General features: G+C 47.1%; 1 protein-coding gene across 1 annotated transcript in view; it reads left to right on the forward strand.

The window, feature by feature from the left end:
* Dlgap2 (DLG associated protein 2) overlaps positions 1 to 21,853 on the forward strand; it is a 139,508-nt gene that overhangs the window by 103,822 nt on the left and 13,833 nt on the right. The window contains exons 7-10 of the mRNA XM_052162854.1: positions 10,678 to 11,030; positions 11,869 to 11,910; positions 18,582 to 18,667; positions 19,929 to 20,344. Of these exons, the coding sequence (XP_052018814.1) occupies positions 10,678 to 11,030; positions 11,869 to 11,910; positions 18,582 to 18,667; positions 19,929 to 20,344 (897 nt within the window). The remainder of the gene's footprint in view (positions 1 to 10,677; positions 11,031 to 11,868; positions 11,911 to 18,581; positions 18,668 to 19,928; positions 20,345 to 21,853) is intronic.

Consider the following 21,853-nt stretch of genomic DNA (forward strand, 5'->3'; position numbering starts at 1 on the left):
GCCATCAGCTGCTTAGATATCTAGCTTTCTTCTCTGTACCCACTGACACGTGCACAGAATTCCTAAAGAGGAAGCCTCTCCTGTGTCAAACAGCATGGGAAGATGCCTGCTTTGCAAGATAAATACCAGCTGTAGAAAGGGTTCTGTTGCTATTCCCAGTCTGGAGCGGTGCTCATGAGAAAAGTAAACGTATTATGTAAGAAAGCAAAAAGATAAGATACTGTCCAGTGTGTGACTGCCTCAGAAGAAGCTAGTACCACTTCTGGCCAGATGTTTGTCAGTCCCTAAACTTCATGTGGAGCATAACTCTTTATAAATCCATGGCATAGGGCCAGCATGGCTGCACAGCTCATGTTGTAAAGCCATCTGCTGAATAATTAATTCCCTCTGCACCTCTAGCACTGGGTGGTTTTCCCTGTCACGTCTTTATCGGCAAATGGCTTTGGAGCTGGGAAATCCATGCGTCTTTTTTTTTTTTTTTTTTTTTTTTTTTTTTGAGACAGGGTTTCTCTGTGTAGACCTGGCTGTCCTGGAACTCACTCTGTAGACCAGGCTGGCCTCGAACTCAGAAATACGCCTGCCTCTGCCTCCCAAGTGCTGGGATTACAGGCATGCGCCACCACTGCCCAGCTCCATGCGTCTTTCTTTCTTTAATAATCCTATTAATTTGGAACTGGCTGGCCAGTAAGTCAGACCCTTCACTTAGCAGGGAAGCCAGCAAGGTCCCACATGCCCGGTGCCTGCCAAGGTTTCAGTGCAACAGCATCTGGACTCTCCAGTGTACCCTTCTTCCTGTGATGGACAGTTCACTAGCCCACTTTATTAACCATCTCTCTTCTCTACTAGAATCAGAGCACTGTAAGGCAGGAAGGTTTCTTGCAGCTGAACTTGCAATAACTGGAATTATTGTGTATTATACATAGTATACACGGCATTGAGTATACATTGTATAGAAATTGCTACATTTTTGTAGATTTGTTTAATGAAATGGTGAATCAATGAATGTGTGAATGAATGAATGAATGAATGAATGAATGAATGAATGAATGAATTAGATTTCTCTGTCTCTGGGTCGACTTGCATGACCTGCAGGTATTAGGGGTTTTATGAATGAGTTTTCTGAGTGGAGAGAACAGGAGATGAGAGAAAAGAGAAGGGAAGAAAGAAGACATCATATCTTATCCTGTCTGCAGCACCCAGCATACCATAGTAGGCTGCCCTTGTATGGTAGGGCTTGTGCACTGATTAGGGTGCTCCTGGGTGTGGGCTCCTGTAAAAATTCTTTGTAGTTTGTTATGGAACGTGCATCTCTGTTTCTGTAATCCCCTGGAGTTAGAGGCACATTTTCTTAAAGAATAGCATTTGTGACATAACAAGATCCAGCTGCTAAATAGCACTGAGGCCCTCTGATCACACAGCTGGTGGCCGCGTTGGCCCTTACATCGGCCTCCAGGCACCCTACCCGAGCAGAGCCTTGATCAGTCGCTGTCACTATCCAGGCACCCTTTGCCTGGGCCAGAGAGGGGCTGGACTTCGTAGAGACAGAGCAGTGCTATGAACCAGTGCATCCTGTGAGAAGCCCCAAGTGGTTGTTGGACAAAGCCATAGTGAGCAGAGAGTTGTAAACATGAACTCCCGTTGCCAAGGAAGAGCTGGGATGGACAGAAGATGTACATTTTGTTTAATGAAATGGTAAATCAATGAATGTGTGTGAGTGAGTGAGTGAGTGAGTGAGTGAGTGAGTGAGTGAGTGAGCGAATGTGTGAGTGAGTGAATGAGTGAGAGAGAGTGAGTGTGTGAGTGAGTGAGTGAGTGTGTGAGTGAGTGTGTGAGTGACTGAGTGAGTAAGTGAGTGTGTGAGTGAGTGAGTGAGTGAGTGTGTGAGTGAGTGTGTGAGTGACTGAGTGAGTAAGTGAGTGTGTGAGTGAGTGAGTGAGTGAGTGTGTGAGTGAGTGAGTGAGTGAGTGTGTGAGTGAGTGACTGAGTGAGTGAGTGTGTGAGTGAGTGTGTGAGTGAGTGAGTGAGTGTGTGAGTGACTGAGTGAATGAGTGAGTGTGTGAGTGAGTGAGTGAGTGAGTGAGTGACTGAGTGAGTGAGTGTGTGAGTGAGTGAGTGAGTGAGTGAGTGAGTGAGTGAGTGACTGAGTTAGTGACTGAGTGAGTGAGTGTGTGAGTGAGTGAGTGTGTGAGTGACTGAGTGAGTGACTGAGTGAGTGACTGGCTGAGTGAGTGTGTGAGTGAGTGAGTGTATGAGTGAGTGAGTGAGTGACTGAGTGAGTGAGTGAGTGACTGAGTGAGTGAGTGTGTGAGTGAGTGAGTGTGTGAGTGAGTGAGTGAGTGAGTGACTGAGTGAGTGAGTGTGTGAGTGAGTGAGTGAGTGAGTGAGTGAGTGAGTGAATTGGATTTCTCTGTCTCTGGTTAGACTCACATGGCACGCAGGTACTAGGGGTTTTATGAATGAGTTTTCTCCAGGTCCGCATGGAGTGTGTCTTAGTCCTTGATGCGGGATGCAGCAAGACAGCCTTGACACTTTGCTTTTCACTGAGAGGTGCCTGCAGCCATGATGCCTGTGGTGACTAATAAGTCAGCCACCCGCCAGTGGCCACACCCTCATTCTCTCAGGAGCTGTGAGCCTCCAGGCCACTGGATGGCCATGTCAGTGCCTAGTGATGGCGTGTATTGATTCACCAAGGCCTCGAAGGTCCTCAGGGGACTGCACTCCAAGGACATTCATCTGTTGTTGCGGCTGACATTGGCTGTCTGCCTGGCAGTCTCAGTGAGGCAGAAGGCAAATCAACACTTGCCTGTGTTGTAGGTGAATCGATACCTGTGAGCTCCTTTTCATTCTATTACGCCTTGAAATTATGACAGAGCAGTCCACGGTATGTGCCTGGGGCCTATAAGCAGTCTTTTTTAGTGTATGTTAATTTTGCCCTGAGACATCGATAAGTCAGGTGTTCACTCTCTGCCCATGCAAGAAGTGTTTGCTTTATTGTTCACGAATTCCGTATGGAAAGTCATCTCTTCCTTAATTAAGTGACATCTGGATATATTTACCTCTGGAGGTCAGTCACACCTGTAAACTTAAGTCCACAATGTACCACACAGGATTAGCGTTCCCTCAGTCCCCTGTGAGACAAATACAATTCCAGAATCACTAGAGTAGACACACCATTCGTCTTAAGAGTTGGACTGAAACTAATGTTTGTGAATATGTGTGTGCACAGATACACACTGTGAGACAAATGACAGGGTGACAACAACTGCACAGTTCAAACATGTCACTGGCACATTGATCCATGCCCCTCCCCAGTTGACATTCAATATGTCTGTTATTAATCTATGAGTTTCAACTGGATTCTTTTCAGGGTTCCCATATAGGTTTAAGGCCTCTATGTGCCCTGAAGATCAACTCCAAGACCTTCTTTTATGCCTTACCACATCATTTGATAGTTCCCAACTGAGTGACCTAGTCTAGTCTCTAACCCACAGTCCTCTGCTTCCTGTAGGCTGAAATTGCAGCATGTGTCACATGCCTGAGACCAAACTGCCATTCTTAAGGAACTGGACCACAGTTGGTATCATACTTGGAAGGGAAATAGCATAGGTGATCTGTTCATTTTAACTTTTGTCTTGCAGTGGTGTCAGTACATGGTTCCCCACTGGCCGGCAATGCCAAGGAAGTCCCTCTGGGTAACCTGGTCCTTTGTAGATGCTATACACAGCAAAATCCATTGGCTCCTCACATCTCCAGCAGGCCCTCAATGTGTGGTATGATTTGCAAACAGTTAAAACGAAAACAGGAAGCGTCTCGACAGTAAATCAGCTGTCAGCACTTCATTTCCCTGTCTGGGATATGCTAAGTGCTGGTTACACTATAATTTCTTGCTAATTAGCACATTCTTAACAGGCATCTTAGCTGCTAACCCTCAGTGTGGCCCCAAAACTTGTGTGGCCGCCTAATTGTTTTGAAACTTTAGGGAGAGCATTGTGTAAATGCCTGTGGGAAGTGGTTTTGGTGTCTTGGTTGATTTATACTTATGTTTGGAGACTAACATTAATTAAAGTGTCAAAATGTCTATAATCCTGTATGTCAAATCTTTTTCTTCCTTCAAAGTTCAGTTTCTCCGGTTCCTCTTCTCATCTCGGCCGTCTCAGGCTTGATTACTGTAATTCCTTTTATGCTGCTATACTTAAAGATCTAATTAAGAGACTGCTGTGACTCCGAGGGGGGCGCACATCCAGAGAGAATGGCGAGGGTGACGCCTGCCATTCGGGATACGCTCTGCATTGATGCTATATCTGTGATTCACACCACAGAACACCAGATTTCAAATCTCCTTATTGGCTCACAAAGGACTGATGGTTTGAATTCAGAGATGTGCTCCTGGAGTCTAGGTGCTGACAGTCACTATGCCTGGAGAGCCAGGTCACGTCGCCATCATAAGGAAGAGAGAATGGGGCAATTTGTTCTATTTCATCCAAGTTGTCTTCTTCCCAATAAAGGGAGTTGGTTGGTTTAACTCTCCTATCAGACCTTGGCTAACCCAACATGAAGCTATTGGCTATTTGAAGCTTTTATGAAGCTAATATAAGCATGTGTCCCACATGAGGACACACTATATGCATAGGTAATCTGTGCGGAGTCATATTGTGGATGCTGGCATTTCCAATGGAGTCACAGTGCATGTATGTGAATATCCCAAGAGTAGCCATGTTGGTATGGGGGTATCCTGTGTGTGGAAAGAGTGTGTTTCTCTGGAACCACATGAAGTGTTTGTGTGTGTGTGTGTGTGTGTGTGTGTGTGTGTGTGTGTGCGCGCGCGCGCGCGCATGTATGTGTGTGTGTGCATGCACATGCATGTGCAGACGTGTGTACAGGTATTTCATAAGAGGCATAGATGGAATTTTCTTCCTCATGATCGAATTTCATAAATATGTGTGTAGTAAGTTGGTAGCAGTCTCTGAAGAGGTTAAGGCTTTGGACCAAGCTCCCGGTTGCTGAGGTTGTTCTGTTGGTTTGGTTTTAGTCTTGGTTTGGTTTGGGTTTTTGTCTTTTCCTGCTCACTGAGGATGAGGATCGTGAGAGGCAGTAGATGACCAAGGCACAATGGCCATGCTTCTGAGTGCTTAGCAGAAACGTGGACAAGCAGAGGCAGAAGAGGATGATTTCCCCCAAGGTCACAAGATCTGCACCATCTCGTGTCTGTAGAAAGAATGACACAGTCATGTTTATAGCACCAGGAAGGAGGTCCATGAGGCCCGCCCACTGCAGGTGGGGTGTGCACACAGTCTGGTGGGGAAGGGCGCAGCTTTGCTCTGACCATCATGACTTGTCTTCCATACTGAGTCTACCGTTGTGGCTACGTGGAGGTGAACTTCAGATACTGGGCAGTGTGTATCGTCTTCAGAATGCTGAACAATTACAATAATCAATTCGAGACTTCAAAATAATAAACATTAAATTGTACCAAAGCAAAACTCCCAGACCTTGCCAGGGTTGTAGGCACTAGAAAGGTGACTCCTGAAACCAACAGCTGATGGCATAGTTCTCAAGTGTGACGTCTGCAGCATTTATGCCGGGACTGCTGTATAAACCTATAAGAGTGTAGATGCTTCCAGACTCTTCCTCTGTGTCTGGGGAGGTGACAAGGAATGATATCTGTGGTCCCTGGTGGGTTGAAATATATTCAGGTATGGATTGACTGTGAAAATTAGTAATTAGAGGTTTTCACTGCGGAACAGTGACTTTGTAGCAATTAAAGATACATACATTTGGATTTACTTTCAAAAGGGCATAATAGGAAAATATGGCAGCTTAAGTCATGGGTGTTTAAGCTCCGCAATAAGCAGAATCTCTCTTTGGATGTTCTGACTGTAGCCAGAGCCGGTCAAGGATGTCCCCTGACACTGCATCACTGGCACCAAGTAGACATTATGTCTGCCCCTCTACACAGGCATCATGTCCCAGCCTGAGTTGGTGACACACAGCCTCGCAGTGTACAAACACGGATCTGAAAGTTGCCAAGCTTCTTGTTCCAGCTCCCAGCTAGAGTGTAACAAACCTTTCTCTGGGTTTTACAACAGCCTGTTAATTCGTTAGCTGCGCACGCTTTGGGGCTCCTGCTCCGCAAAGACACCAATTTCAACATTCCTATTTTTGCCTGTAGCAAAGGTGTCTCCAGGTGAGAAGGCACGGTGTTTCATTTCTCAGGGTTCTCTGAGGTCTGTCCTGACCCTCCCCGTAATTACAATGATGATTTGCTAAAGAGTCAGGAAAGAACAAAGTTTTGGTTGTTAGATTTTCAGATGTTGTTTTTTACCGACAGACACTCAATGAGTTCTACATTGTGAACTGGGGCTTAGGACACTTTCTTGGACAGGAATGAAGTAGAATTGGAGCGCTTCTTCAGCTTTCCTAGAAAGGCCAACTGTCAAATAATTTAACTTTCTCAAGAGTTAACCTAATAGGAGGGTTAATGGTCTCTAGCATGCTATGAAGATAAATGTAACTGTTGTAGGACAGACCAATCATTTTAAATGTATTGAGATATACACTGTGAGTGGGGGGGTGTACACAGGGCAAGTGCCTCTTTCAACTCACCTTATTTTTAAGAGACAGGATTACTAATCAAATCTGGAGCTCACTGATTTGATGAGATCTGGAGCTCATTGATTTGATGAAAAACCCCCACCTCCCAGGATCTAGGATTAGAAGCACTATCCCCACTCCTGGATCTTTTTTGTAAATGGGCTCTTGGGAATCTGATCCTCATGATTGTAAAGGCAGGTGATTTACTCCCTGATGCATCTCCCCAGACCAACGTGCAAATTTCTGATGCTTCTTGATTCCACATTCCTCCCTATCAGCACCACTGCAAGGACATGAGATTTCCTTAAAATCTATATTTCCACTCGAAGACATATAGCTGCATGGACTGTGTAGACCTCCAAGGGCACATTCCAAAGTCAGGCTCCATGTTTGCCACACGGCTCTACTGGATTTCTACTGGTCAGCCAAGTTAGAAATGCATCCAGAAGGGATAAGTTCTCCCTTCTACATACACACTGTATCTAAGGGGTGACATAAGAGTGGCCTCCAGGGGATCAATGGAACAGGATTGAAGATCCAGAAATGAACCCACACACCTATGGCCACTTGATCCTCGACAAAGAGGCTGAAAACATCCAATGGAAAAAAGATAGCCTTTTCAACAAATGGTGCTGGTTCAACTGGAGGTCAGCATGCAGAAGAATGCGAATTGATTCATCCTTGTCTCCTTGTACTAAGCTCAAATCCAAATGGATCAAGGACCTCCACATAAAGCCAGACACTCTGAAGCTAATAGAAAAGAAACTGGGGAAGACCCTTGAGGACATCGGTACAGGGAGAAAGTTTCTGAACAGAACACCAATAGCGTATGCTCTAAGAGCAAGAATTGACAAATGGGACCTCATAAGGTTACAGAGTTTCTGTAAGGCAAAGGACACCATCAAGAGGACAGATCGGCAACCAACAAATTGGGAAAAGATCTTCACCAATCCTACATCAGATAGAGGGCTAATATCCAATATATATAAAGAACTCAAGAAGTTAGACTCCAGAAAACCGAACAACCCTATTAAAAAATGGGGTACAGAGTTAAACAAAGAATTCTCACCTGAAGAACTTCGGATGGCGGAGAAGCATCTTAAAAAATGCTCCACTTCATTAGTCATTAGGGAAATGCAAATCAAAACAACCCTAAGATTTCATCTTACACCAGTCAGAATGGCTAAGATTAAAAATTCAGGAGACAGCAGGTGTTGGCGAGGGTGCGGAGAAAGAGGAACACTCCTCCACTGCTGGTGGGGTTGCAAATTGGTACAACCACTCTGGAAATCAGTCTGGCGGTTCCTCCGAAAACTGGGCACCTCACTTCCAGAAGATCCTGCTATACCACTCCTGGGCATATACCCAGAGGATTCCCCACCATGTAATAAGGATACATGCTCTACTATGTTCATAGCAGCCCTATTTATAATTGCCAGATGCTGGAAAGAACCCAGGTATCCCTCAACAGAAGAGTGGATACAAAAAATGTGGTATATCTACACAATGGAGTACTATTCAGCCATTAGAAACAATGAATTCATGAAATTCTTAGGCAAATGGATGGAGCTAGAGAACATCATACTAAGTGAGGTAACCCAGACTCAAAAGGTGAATCATGGTATGCACTCACTAATAAGTGGTTATTAACCTAGAAAACTGGAATACCCAAAACATAATCCACACATCAAATGAGATACAAGAAGAAAGCAGGAGTGGTCCCTGGTTCTGGAAAGACTCAGTGAAACAGTATTTGGCAAAACCAGAACGGGGAACTGGGAAGGGGTGGGAGGGAGGACAGGGGAAGAGAAGGGGGCTTACGGGACTTTCGGGGAGTGGGGGGGGGCTAGAAAAGGGGAAATCATTTGAAATGTAAATAAATTATATCAAATAAAAAAAAAAAGACAAAAAAAAAAAAAAAAAAAAGAGTGGCCTCCAGGGTTCCAGTGCTGTGCTGTAGACACTAAGTCGGCATTTCCCAACCTGCGGGACACAACCCCTATCTCCAGAAATATGTTATGTTTCATAACAACAGCAAAATTATAGTTAGGAAACAGCAGTGAAATAATTTTATGGTTGGGAGTCACCGCCGTATGAGAAACTGTGTTAAAAGGTTGCAGCATTAGGAAGACCAAGTCACTACTATATAGATGATCTTCCCAGGTGGACCTGCCATTTCTCCTGTGAGTGTACACATGTAAGTGTGCACATGTAAGTGTGCACATGCAGCTTTTGTGTCCTGGATAAATATACTGCAAACTAGTGGAGCTTAATGGAAAGAAGACTCTAAATGGATCATGGCCCCAAGAATTCATGAATGTGCTCTAGACCAGTCTTCTCAAACTTGGCAAGACCCATGCCATCCGATGTTGCCAAAGCTGTGAGCCAGAAAGCAGTGTGATCTGCCTGTACACATATGTCCTCACACATGACCTCAGAGCATAAGAGTCACATAGAAAGGCAGAGTGATTAGCCCCTCTGCGGTCCTCAGCCTCATCTATTGACATTTGGGATGAAGTCCCTTTGTGGGAGTGAACATATGTAAATATCCAGGGGTTTCAACAGCACCAGACTGCATCTGAGGTGTGCTCCAGAGCTCCACACCTCTACCCTCAGAAACATCACCCGATACTTCCAAGATCCCCCGAGAAAAAGGAAGGACAGGATTACCACAGCTGTACACCTCTGTCCTTCCAACAGGGAAGAGCGGGAGAGCCACTCAGCAAGCTCTGTAACATTAGGACCCTGCTTGCCTGCAACATGACCAAGTGCTTGGTCACCTTCTCTGACCCACTCTCCATGAGCTGGCCAAAAGGGCAGTGGCCAGTGTCTCCGATAGATCTGCTGTGCCCAGATCTCACTCAAGTTCACAAGTGAGTGATAATGCAAAATTAGAAACAGTGATAACTGCCAGGTGTGTTCTGTATCCTTGTGTCTGCATGAAAGGCAGGGCCTGGCTCTATTCCTAAGTGCGCCACTGGTGGGGCCCGTTCCTCCCTGGTCAGTATTTGTATGTTGCTGCCTTCTTCTAACCCAGCTTAAATCTGATCAGAAACAAGAGCCCAAGCAAGGCACATGTTCAGAAGATGATATTGTAGTCAATAATGTGCTTTCCAAGTTTGGGAGCATGGGGCTAAGGGGATAAAGGATGATGCGTGAGTCTTGGGGTGTTTGTAAAAGGTAGCAATGGAAGATGCCGGGGTACAAACATTGCAGAGGCTGGAGACACAGGGGGCAGTGGGTGGAGCAAGAATCTCACCGTGTACATCTCTGAATCTGAAAACAGTACCTGGCATGCCTTCTGTTTAATAACTCTCTTAAAAAGATAGAGTCGTGTTGGCAAAAGAGCTTGAAAGAAAAGGGAAAGGGAAAGGGACGGACTTCAAGGTGTTTTCACTATGGTGGGGGAGAAAGCTCAGCCTGGTTGTGACCCCGGCTCTCTACCAGCTTCTATCCTGACTGTTCTGACCGCTGTCTTTAAACCACATCCCCACCCACTGGCATTAATGATGAGCTCACTTCTCTTCATCCATGAGTGCTAAATAACAACTACTCATTATGAAGAAATGAAAAAAAATTCAATCAGACGAGAGAATACCGCAAATACTGTCACTCTGCAATAAATGGGACTGACATTTTCAAAGTGCCCCTGGTTTCTCACACCAGCAGTTCCCTATGAGTGACTTTCATTTTTTTGTTTCTGATTTGGGACCCTACCTGCTTACCTCACCTGGTGTAGTAAAAGGGTGTTAGCACAACTCCATGACCGCCATGAAGTCAGTGGTATAGAAGTGTTCTATCCTACACACCACACCACACACACACACACACACACACACACACACACACGCACGCACGCACGCACGCACGCACGCATGCGTGCATGCACTTTTTAACTTGTATGCTAGATTCCTAGGTGCTTTTATTATTTTTCTATTGTTACATATATATTCACACAGATATCTTTAAACACAACAGGATCTTGTCCATTGGCCTGACTTTCTAAGGACAGATGCTCAGAAGCAGACTAACTGGGCCGCTAGCTCAATGGAGGATTTCCCCTGACTAGGCCTTCTTCTCTTGCAGCTGTCTCCTACACAAATTACAAGAAGACGCCTCCCCCGGTGCCTCCACGGACCACGTCCAAGCCTCTGATCTCTGTGACAGCCCAGAGCAGCACGGAATCAACGCAGGATGCCTACCAGGACAGCCGTGCCCAGAGGATGTCCCCGTGGCCCCAAGACAGCCGTGCCGGCCTCTACAACTCCATGGACAGTCTAGACAGCAACAAGGCCATGAATTTGGCCCTGGAAACAGCTGCAGCCCAGCGCCACGCAGCTGACACTCAGAGCAGTTCCACAAGGAGCATTGACAAGGCGGTCCTGGTATCCAAGGCTGAGGAGCTCCTCAGAAGCCGCTGCTCCTCCATCGGGGTCCAGGTACTCTTCCTTGGCCATCCTCCCTGGCGCCTGCGCAGGCTGAGGCAAAAACCAAGTCTCAGCCCCAAGTGTCTGTCCCCTTAACAGAAGCAGGGCCGTGAATGCTGAAAGGCCACACGTGCCTGCCACAGCATGAGAGACCCTAGTACAGAGCCCAGGGAGATGAGACTCATGTCCTTACACACACACACCCTACCTAGGGACCCACAGAGGTGTGGTCCTCGGGGCTGACAACTAGGAAGATGGTTTGGATATAACAGGGATGAGGGACTTGGTGAAAATTCTTCAATCCTCAAGGAGTATTGAGAATAAAGAGGCAGACAGACCCACGCTGTGCGTCGAGCATATGACCAACTGGGCTCTTCCTCTCACAGCCTCCTGTCACAGAGGCCTCTACATGCACAAGCCGTGCGTGGCTGTCCCACCATCCCTTTAGCCTTCTCGCTCCAAGCCTGACTGGCCCACCCACTCCTCTGCTGACTCAGAGAGCTTGACTTTGGTGCGGTGAAGCACACATAATACAAAAAACAGGGGGCCTGTCTCACAGACGGTGTCAGGTGACCTCCTCCGAGCCCTAGCGGATGTGGACTCACAAGCCAAGCTTTGCTAACATTGCTTTGCCTCTTGCTTCTGCACCTCAGCTCAGCCTGTGTGGTGGGTTTGAAAATCATCATGATTAATTCCCCACACATACATCCTACAAGGAGGAAGTTCACAGAGCTGGAAGGGATGGCCCCATATAGGACTGGGGGGATAGGCAGAAACCAGGGGGGTGTTGGCCCACCGGCCTGGGTCCTTGAGCCAGGTCTCCACACTGTGGCTTCGTTGGTTTTTTTAGGATTCTGAATTCCCTGATCATCAACCCTACCCAAGGTCAGATGTAAGTACCAACCATCTCCAAATCCAAGCTCGCATGACGTTTTTTTCTCTCTCTTCTTTGGATTCTTCATCTGACTGCCCTCGTCACCTCTCTGTTCCGGCTCTATGTGCCAGGCACTCTGTTGGGTGCATCACACTGTCGCACAGAACCCTTGACAACACCTAGGTAGTAACTCGGCCCCGACTCTGGGTAAAGACACAACTTGTAAGCCTGGGAAGTCTTAGCAACTGGGGAAGCATGGGATAGTCACCATTCCTCTGTCTCTAGTTAAGACCCAGAGTTCTCCAAATATACCAGCACACATTCAACACCAGGTCTCCAAGCCCGCCCCCCAACCCTGTGGTATTCATAGCCAGAGTTGTCCATCGGTGGCCCATGACAGGACTGACTGAGGACAGGGACTTAGCCTCTGTGCAGCTAAAAGAGCCCAATACGATTTCGAGAACTCATAAAGTTGGATTACCATGCTCCAAAGGGAGACACTTCACGCTGCCTCCTCACCTGAACTCACAACACACTCCTCCTCCTCACAGCCGGACCCCACACACCTCGGGCCAACTCATGTTTGCAAGCGCTATTCTCCCTCGCCCTGTTGCACGCAGGCTGGGTCCGTGCCTCCTGCCTCTTGGTACCCCAGCACCTAGCACAGTGCCTGGCACATAGAGAACGCTCGGTTCATGTTGAGTATGGAGTGGATGGCTGTATTGGTGCTGAGTGCTTAGCGGAGAGATGTGTGACGTCACGTCGTGATGCCAGTTGGTAAACTCATCCAGCTTCCTTTTTCAATGGGGAAAGAAAACACAGAACAACCGTGATGACACGAGCCCAGAGATCCACCGCTGTGTCAATAAAATCAATCGGAAAGCTAAAATGAAAATGTAGTGGGAGAAACGTTAAGTGTTAGTTAGGGTAACAAGGTGTGGCCAGACCACCAACCCACCAGTAAGAATGAAAGCTCAGGAGTGGCCCTTTAAACAAGTTGAAGAGTATTCATGGACGACAGGCACTAAAGACAATGCCTGTGCCTGAGGGACACAAAGCACACATAAACAAGTAAATAGGCTTGTGTCATATCCTTGTCCCTAGCTCTATGACTTGTCTTTGTGTAACCCTCATTAGTGACCCTGTGGGCCACGTGCTATTATTCCCAACCAAAGGAGGGGAAACAGGTGACCAGGGAGGATGCGTCCCTTGCCTGAGACTGCCTGGCCGTGAGTGCCACTGTAATGGATGAAGCCCAGCATGTGGCTCCCCCAGCCCTGGCAGGGCTCTGCTGCCCAGAGAATTGGAACTAAATTGGGAAGCCATTCTGTACCAGGGGAGTCTGCCTTAGCATTCCTTATAAATGTTGCCGGTATTATCCATCCTGACTGACCCAGAAACAGAAGCCAGCTTACTCTGTCCTCGGATTATAGAGAAAGGTCCACAATGTAGTGCCAGGAACTAAAGGACACAACTTCCTGCTTGCCCAGACCCCTGTCCAGTTACCCAGAACCCCCCCCTCTTGTCTGAGGACCCTGGCGAAGAGCCATTTCAATGTAGACTGTGTACAGTTGGTAAATGTCGCCCTCTCTGCTCAACATTATGACCCGCTGGAGTAACGGCTCTGAGTCTTCAAGTATCATGTAACCCTATACAATCTATACTAGGACCCAAGGACCTGGAGAGATGGCTCAGTGATTATAAGCAGAGGACAAGAAAACGTCAGCCAACTCACAACAGCCTATAGCAGCTCCAAGAGATCCAACAAATTGGGCTCCACGGGCATGCGTGGCACACACATGCATAGATGCACAGAAAGGCCCAATGTACACATAATTAAAAGTAAAGGAACACTTTTAAAGACTATGCCCCAGGATCCAAATGGAGCCTACTGGGCTCTGCACAGTGTGGTACCTGTAACGCTCTTTACACAGCCACACTGGCACCCCATCCTTCCTTTCCTTTTCACCCAGCTTAGAGCACCACACTTCCTGGACAGTTGGACCCTGCATGGTGGATTCAGCCTTAGGACCTTGTGGTCCAGCTCTTGAGAACTTTAAACCAGATCCTGGAGCTGACATCCCAGTCCTGGGATGAGAAGAAGAGGCTGAGTCCTCTAACGTTGCCTGCGCAGGTCCTCAGATCTGGAGCTGTCTGTCCCCTAGCCCCCTCTCTCTTCACCATGCCAAGCCTGTCTAATCCTTTTTGTTTGTTTTATTTTTGTTTTTTCAATTTATAGAGTGTCTGTTGTACAAAGGTCTTCATTTTGTGTGGGTGGGTGGGTGTGCTTGTGAAACCGCCTCAGTAGAAGGCAGGAAGTCTTCAGGTCCTTGGGAACTGGGCACACTTGTGCTATGGGAGCAATTACCACAGGTGCTTCCCAGTGCCACAATGGGAGCACCTCTGGAAGCCTTTGTGACTATTCCTGTCGAGGGTCCTGCTGTGTGTCCTACTATCCTACACTGCACTCCGCACATGGCACACGCACACACACACACTCACACACACTCACACACACCACACACACACACACACACACACACACACCACACACACATATACACATGCACACACATGCGCACACACACACTCACACACACCACACACACACACACACACTCACACACACCACACACACACACACACACACACACACACGCACACATACATACACACTCACACACACCACACACACACTCACACACACTCACACATACACACACACCACACACTCACACACACCACACACACACATACACACACACACACACCACACACACACAAGCACACACACACATACACACACTGCTTTCAACTGATGTTAGTTGGAACCCACAAACTCCTCACTAGAACATCCTATTTAGCTCCTGGACTTGGTGAAGGAAACACCAAGTTTATCTCAAAAGCTACCTGTCGCTCTGAGGAAGACTTACAAGATGGAGCCCAAGGAGCTTGTTTGGAGATCAACAATTCGGGGCGGGAGCTCAGGTGCACTACTGAGCATCCTCAGTACTCCAGAGCCTTCACCTCAGGATGCAACAGTTCAGGCTCAGACTAAGGTGGCTTTGCTGCGGTATGGTGTCGAGCCTGGCCTGGGGATAGAGAAGAACTGGGCCCGGGAGAGAAAGCCTTAGGCTTTTGTACCATCACTACCATTCTTGGCCTGCACACATTCATATCATGTGTGCACACATGCACGCACTCAGAGGCACATGTAGACAGTCTCCACCAAGTTCCTCAGACTTCTCAAGCAGATCACATCTGCAGACACTTTTCCCACCCTATCCTCATGGCTGTCTCTCACGACTTCCCTCTGTATATAGCCTAGCAAGAACTGAGAGTCACGTGCCTGGAAGTATAAAGGCTCCTATCAGTCACCTCAGTCTTATATGTCGTTCTTCACTGTCAACTGGGGAGACCCTACCCCCCAATACAGATACCACCTCCAGAGTTACCCAGAAGGACTTCACTGATTCATCCTTCTCTTGGTTAGCTCTCTGTCATGTATGGATCTCATAGACAGACATTCTTCACACTGTTTTAAATTTATCCCCACTGGTGAGCCTGTTTCTTTAAGAGCCGCCATGTTTTCTCCCCCATGTTGATTACAGTAGCTCTCCTCTACCCTGCATTTCTCTTCTCGGGGCTCCTGGTGCTGGCAAATCTTGAGATCCTTTTGGACACATGCTGCCAAGCCCCTGGCCTTTGCCTTCCACCACAGATAGCTTCGTAGCCTTTTAGAATAGTTTCTGAAGACAGCTTCTATTAAATTGGCCAAACTCTTGCAGTGTGCATCTCTTTAACTTAACGTGACTGTAACTCTCCTGAGGGTCCTTGGTAGCACTGAGAAGATATGGAGTTTGCTGCTGGAAAATCTCCCTGGGTGTTCTTTGTCCTAGATGGTGTTTTTCATTTCCATATTTTTTAAACAAGTAGAGAACTAAAGAGATTTTGCTGGTGGTTGTACCACTACTAGCATGAAGCACACCCGAGAGTGCGCAGAAGCCCCACTCAAGTTCTGCTTCTCTCTGTCGCCCTAAAAGTGACTTACATACATTAGAAAGAAAATATGGTGGGTTTGGGGAATCTAATTCCTTAGTCTATGTGTATCTGTGTGTATCTGTATGTGTGTGTATATTGTATGTGTGTGTATATACACACAAGAGTATATGTATGTCTCCTCACACTGTGATTAATAGTGACCTGCGGATCCATGCACTTTAGTATAATTCCATCCAAAGCATTTTTGATGTTTTTAACTTTACAACCATCATTTAAATAACTGCAGAGCATCCTGCTTCATGACAGAATAGCAATTTACCAGAGAGCCCTTATGCAGCCTCTGTTTCCCCATATCTCCCCTTATAAATAATACTATGATGCAGACCTCACATGAGTCAGAGTGTATCACCGTCTCTTTCAGCCACATTCTGGGGAGTGAAGTAAATTGGACAACTATTTTCAATATTTTTATGACAGATGTGTGTGCTGTTTCCACTTCAAAATCTCTCTGAGAGGATACATGTGAATTTATGTCTCTCACTTTACACATCTCTCAAATCTGACAATATCAATCCAGACATGGAGGCACATGCCTCTAACCCAGAACTAGGGAGACTGAGGCAAAAGAATCATAAGGTTGAGACCAGGTTGGGGGACACAGTAAGACCATGTCTCAAAATTTGGAAGGTAGGTAGGTAGGTGACTGAACAGCCGCAGGTCGTGTGAGAAATTCCTACAAGTCTGCCCAGGTAGATAGATAAGAAGCATCATGAACAGTGTGATGGAGCAGAAAGCTCCAAATTAGTCCTCCATCAAAGACTAAATAAGTAAATTAGGTTGCATTCATAGCATAGAAATCTGTATAATTAAAACACAAGGCAGGACTGGGATGGAATTCAATAGTAGAGTGTTTGCCTAGTATATAACAATAGATAGATAGATAGATAGATAGATAGATAAACAGACAGACAGACAGACAGGCAGGCAGGCAGGCAGGCAGGCAGGCATGCAGGCAGGTAGGTAGTAGATTAGATAGATAGATAGATAGATAGATAGATAGATAGATAGATAGATAGATAGATAGATAGATAGATAGATAGAGTAAGCCCCTGGGTTCTAACCCTAGCAAAATAAATCAATGGATGAATGAATAAAAGGTAGCTCTCTGTGTCCTGACATATGATTTTAAACATATTAGCTTATACTCAGGTCTTTTGTTTGAAGTATCAATAATCTTCATGTCCAGTAAAATACATACAATTCAGTGGAACCATGACACACATACAAACAGGAGGCAGAATGGTGACCCCCCACCCACCACGCAGCAAGAAGGTCAGGTTGTCTTTTGAGATTTCTTCCTCCATTCGACCCTTTCCCCTTTCCAGCTGTCAGAACCAGCAGCAGCGCTGATCCTTTCTGCCCTTTGATTAGAAATTCAAGAGCTCTGAGACTCCCATGGCCGTGAGGGGTGGAGATCAGAGCTCTGAGGTCACGGGCTCCTGGGCTGGAATGCTGGCACTGCCTACAATAAACTGAGTGCCCTTTGGCAAGGAACTCACCTTCGCTGGTTCTCTAGGAATGCCCTGAGGTCTTCGTGTTGACAACAGAGGTAAAGCTTAAGACACTGAAACCGTATCTGGCTCCTGGTCCGTCAAATCACACATCTCCACAACCATTACATTCTGTGGCCTATGGGGCCTGGAGGCACAGCTACAGATCACAGACCAGCCTGGGCCAGCGGTTTCTCATCCCAAACACACGGGGTACACTGGCAAAGGGTTAAATGCTTTGTTCTTCCTGGTAGTGACTTATTTTTTTTAAGAAAATGGGTTTTTATATTATGGCATTTGAATTTGCGCTTAGCAGTCCTGTAGCTCTGTCAGGTGACACTCTGATAAAGAGGGTACTGTCCGGCGCCTGGAAAGATCTCCACAGTTTTACCAGCCTTGGCCTCATAGAATTTCCTACTGGGGGATCTGTTATCTAACAGTTTCCCATAGCTGGCAATCATTAAACTGCCTGATGGGTTTGGGAGAACTTAGCAACTGGGGGAGCCACGGTGAGGAGTCTCTTCAGGATACCCGTCTCTGTTGTCACCTTGAGCAGCCTCCTGGCCATCCCAGCAGCCATGAGGCTCCCTCATCCCCGCCTCCCCCACCAGGTGCTCCCATCCCTTCCTGTGTCAGTCTGTGTGCGGCTGCAGCCATCCGTATTTTCCTCTTAAATTGCTTATCTGTCATTGTTAGCTGTGTTTGGCTCATAATGTCCTCACCTTCCTCACTGCAGAGCGTAATAACATGTCCTGTAACAATGCAGCCCAGCAAAGCACTGGGTTGTTTTTTTTTTTCATTTTTTTTTGTTTTGTTTTTTTTGACTAAGCAGTTTTATCTGCATATGTCTAAAAGACTCAAGTGCAGCCTTGAGTTTAAGGAGTTATGTAAAACTCAGTGAAACCCCAGTAGCCACATAATTACACAGAAATGAATGTGCATCTCCCTCCCTCCTGCCCTCCCTCCTCCTCTCTCTTCCCTTCCCCCTCCTCCTCTATCCGATTCTACTGGATCAAGTGCATTTCTGCATTAATTAAACACATACACAATCGATTACAGCAAATGAACAAGAAGAAAATAGCCACTGACCAGATTCCATGCCTTGGGTCTAAAGGGAGGTATTCTGTGTTGAATTAGGTAGAAACGGCCACGGATTCCGACACGGAGAGCAGAGGCCTACGGGAGTACCACTCTGTTGGTGTGCAAGTAGAAGATGAAAAACGGTAACTCCTACCACCACCACCACCACCACTACCCCTTCAAAGATGGCTGTGTCCCCCAAGCCAGCTGCTTGCGAAATGCTGAGCTGCAAGATTCCAGTCTCTTTGCACTGGCCGTCAGTAATTCATTCGGCCTTCAGAGACAGGCCATTCATTTATACTTCATCGTTCAAATATGAATGAGCATGGGTCATGCCTTGTTTTTGCAAGAGGGAAGGGAATAATTCCTTTCAAAGTAATTTACCACCTATTAAAATAGCATCATAGCTCAAAGCCCTGGGAGGTCAAAGTCCTTTATCCAGAATTCTTTCTCCGAAAGAGAGTAGGCTGGGGGCAAGGCAGATCTGTTTCTCACCTTATAATGATGAAAATAATGAGGAGATGTGGGAGAAATAGACAGAAAGAGGGGCGGGAGGGAGAAGGAGAGCCCAAATGCAAGCTATGTCCTGGAATTGTCTCATTTCACAAGTTTTACCTAAAAGCATAGAACACCAGTGTGCATTTGTTTTGAACCAGGGCAGACAAATTGTTTTCCTGGTATTAAGGAACACACTTGCCAACTACGCCACAGCAAAAAGTACCAGGCTCTATGTTGAAAGCTGCAGGCTCTCCTAGACAGTCCTTCCTGAGGGACTCGGGATCTAATGGGAAAGATCCTGACTGCAAAGAACTTCACATTACCACCTAAGGATCCACAGAGGGCATTGTTTTATGCATGGGGAGCCAGAGTTCATAAACATGTCACCTCTCAGATATCCTGACTATCAGATATATACATGACAATGTGTAACTGTAGAAAACTTACATTTATGAAGTAGCAACAAAGTATCAGGGGTCCCCACAACATAAGAAACTATATTAGAGGAGCGCAGCATTAGGCAGACTGAGATCCACTGCTCTAATAAAGGGAGCCGTTGAAAACCACTCTCAGCCACTCAGTATACTCGAATGGTGAGTGGGTGCCACCTAGAACCTGAGTTGCTGCTATTGAAGTCCATTCATTTGTCACACCCTATGTTCCTCACAGTGACACTCGAGCGTGGTGAGTTGGGCTTGTGAGTGGGTATTGGTGCTGAGGCTCAGGCTAACCCATGAAGAATCTGAGAGTGTTAGTGCTAAGGTTCAAGGGTGTCCCCGTGAAGGTCTGAGGGTGTTGGTGCTGAGGCTTGGGAGTATCCCCATGAGGGTCTGGGGGCGTCCCATGAGGATCTGCAGGACAAGGCTGCATCTGTCATCTGTCCTCTGTCCTTCCCTCCTTTTCCAGGCACGGCCGCTTCAAGCGTTCCAACAGCGTCACAGCCGCTGTGCAGGCTGACTTAGAGTTGGAGGGCTTCCCCGGGCATGTCAGCATGGAGGACAAGGGCCTGCAGTTCGGATCCTCCTTCCAGCGACATTCAGAGCCCAGTACCCCGACCCAGTATGGGGCGCTGAGGACTGTGCGGACGCAGGGCCTCTTCAGTTACAGGGAGGACTACAGGACACAGGTGGACACTTCTACCCTGCCACCCCCGGATCCCTGGCTGGAGCCATCCCTGGACACGGTGGAGCCCGGGAGGATGTCTCCATGCCGGAGAGATGGCTCGTGGTTTCTGAAATTGCTGCACACAGAGACAAAGAGGATGGAAGGCTGGTGCAAAGAGATGGAGACAGAAGCCGAGGAGAATGACCTCTCCGAAGACAGTAAGAACTTGGCTTCCCCACTACGTGTCAGGCTGGGAACTTCTCTTGGGGGAGGCAATTGAACCAGTGACGGTATCAGTAGGGAGACATCCCTTCCACATTCGAGCCAATGAAAATGAAATGCTCTCTGCTGTCCCCCACTCCATCCCAGGAAGCGATGCTCTGTGGGACACGGTCATCTTTAAGTTAGGTTCCACTTGGTTCTGTGGGTTGGATATGAGATGAACTGTGCTAACGCTTCCCCTGTGGTGCACTTCACCTCATACTCTGCTGACCAGTTCCCTGGTAACTTAATTGCATGTTGCCCAAGGAACGCTGAAGCTAAGCAGAACTCCCCCTGCAGGGTGCAGAAGGACTTAACCTACAATGCTCTCAGTTGTGCATGCCCAGTGCTGACCTGTCCAAACCCCAGGCTCTAAAGTCCCTGCTTCAGGAAGTAAAAGACTCACTCTCTGCCTCCTTCTTTCACTTGAAGAAATCTACCACCAAGAAGTAGAATCAAGTGGCGTAATGTGGAACTGGGCTTCCCAGAGGCTGGGATGGGGGTGGGGGAAGGGGAAGAATCAGAGAGAGGGAGAGAGAAAAGGAGCGGTGAGGAAAGAATGGGACAGGACAGGACAGGACTGGGAGGAGGGAAAGAGCCTAGAGGGAGGGCAGAGAAGAAATGAGGAAAGGGAATGCAGAGGAAAAGGGGAGGAAGAGGAGAACGAACGGAGGGGCAGATGATTAGGATCCAGGAGCAGTTGTTTGTCCATAAACCCACCACTTCTGAAGTTAGTAAACAAACTGATCAAGGAAAATGGATTCAGTCAATTTGGCCGAATCAGGAAGAGAGAGAGGGAGCCCCTGGCTTTTCTCAGCTTCTTCTGTAGCAACGCCACATTTATAGAAAAGATTAAATGAAACCCGGAAGATGTAAGCATGCCCGTGTAAGCCCTCAGAACCCTGTGAGGTCTCTTCCTTCCAGCGAGATCACGTGAGATACTCCTCCAGCCTCTCCCTTCCACCAATGTGGGACTCCTGGGCACTTTTTTTTAAATCTCTTTTAATTCTTTGGGGGTCCATTAATCTGACAACCAAAAGGAGGAGCATACATGTCTGTGGTCATACTTGTGACCTGCCAGGAGAGTTATGTCAGCTGAGCACACTGTCATCCTAGAGCATACTAAAGGTTCTGATCTGCTTTTGAATATGCAAATAAGGATGCAGCGGTTGCTTCCGTTTGTAAAATAACAGATGCCATCTTACTCTGTTTTCCGTGCTGAGTCTATTCTATGCCTTTCCCATGGATTATACAGTCGGCTTTAAAGGCAGTGTTGATGGGCCATGCACTGTCCTGCCAGGTGTAGGCTACGCTTGTCCCATAAGTGCCTTAGTGTTCCACATTGTAAGATGGAAGGTGACACTGCCGGCAGAGCGTGGAAAGTACTGGGGTTCCCAGTCACCCCTGCCCATACCCATGCTGGGGTTTCCTATTACCCCACCCCATCCACTCCCATGCTGGGACTC

The sequence above is a fragment of the Apodemus sylvaticus genome, chromosome 18 (assembly GCF_947179515.1).
Source record: "Apodemus sylvaticus chromosome 18, mApoSyl1.1, whole genome shotgun sequence".
In the NCBI taxonomy this organism is placed as follows: Eukaryota; Metazoa; Chordata; class Mammalia; order Rodentia; family Muridae; genus Apodemus; species Apodemus sylvaticus.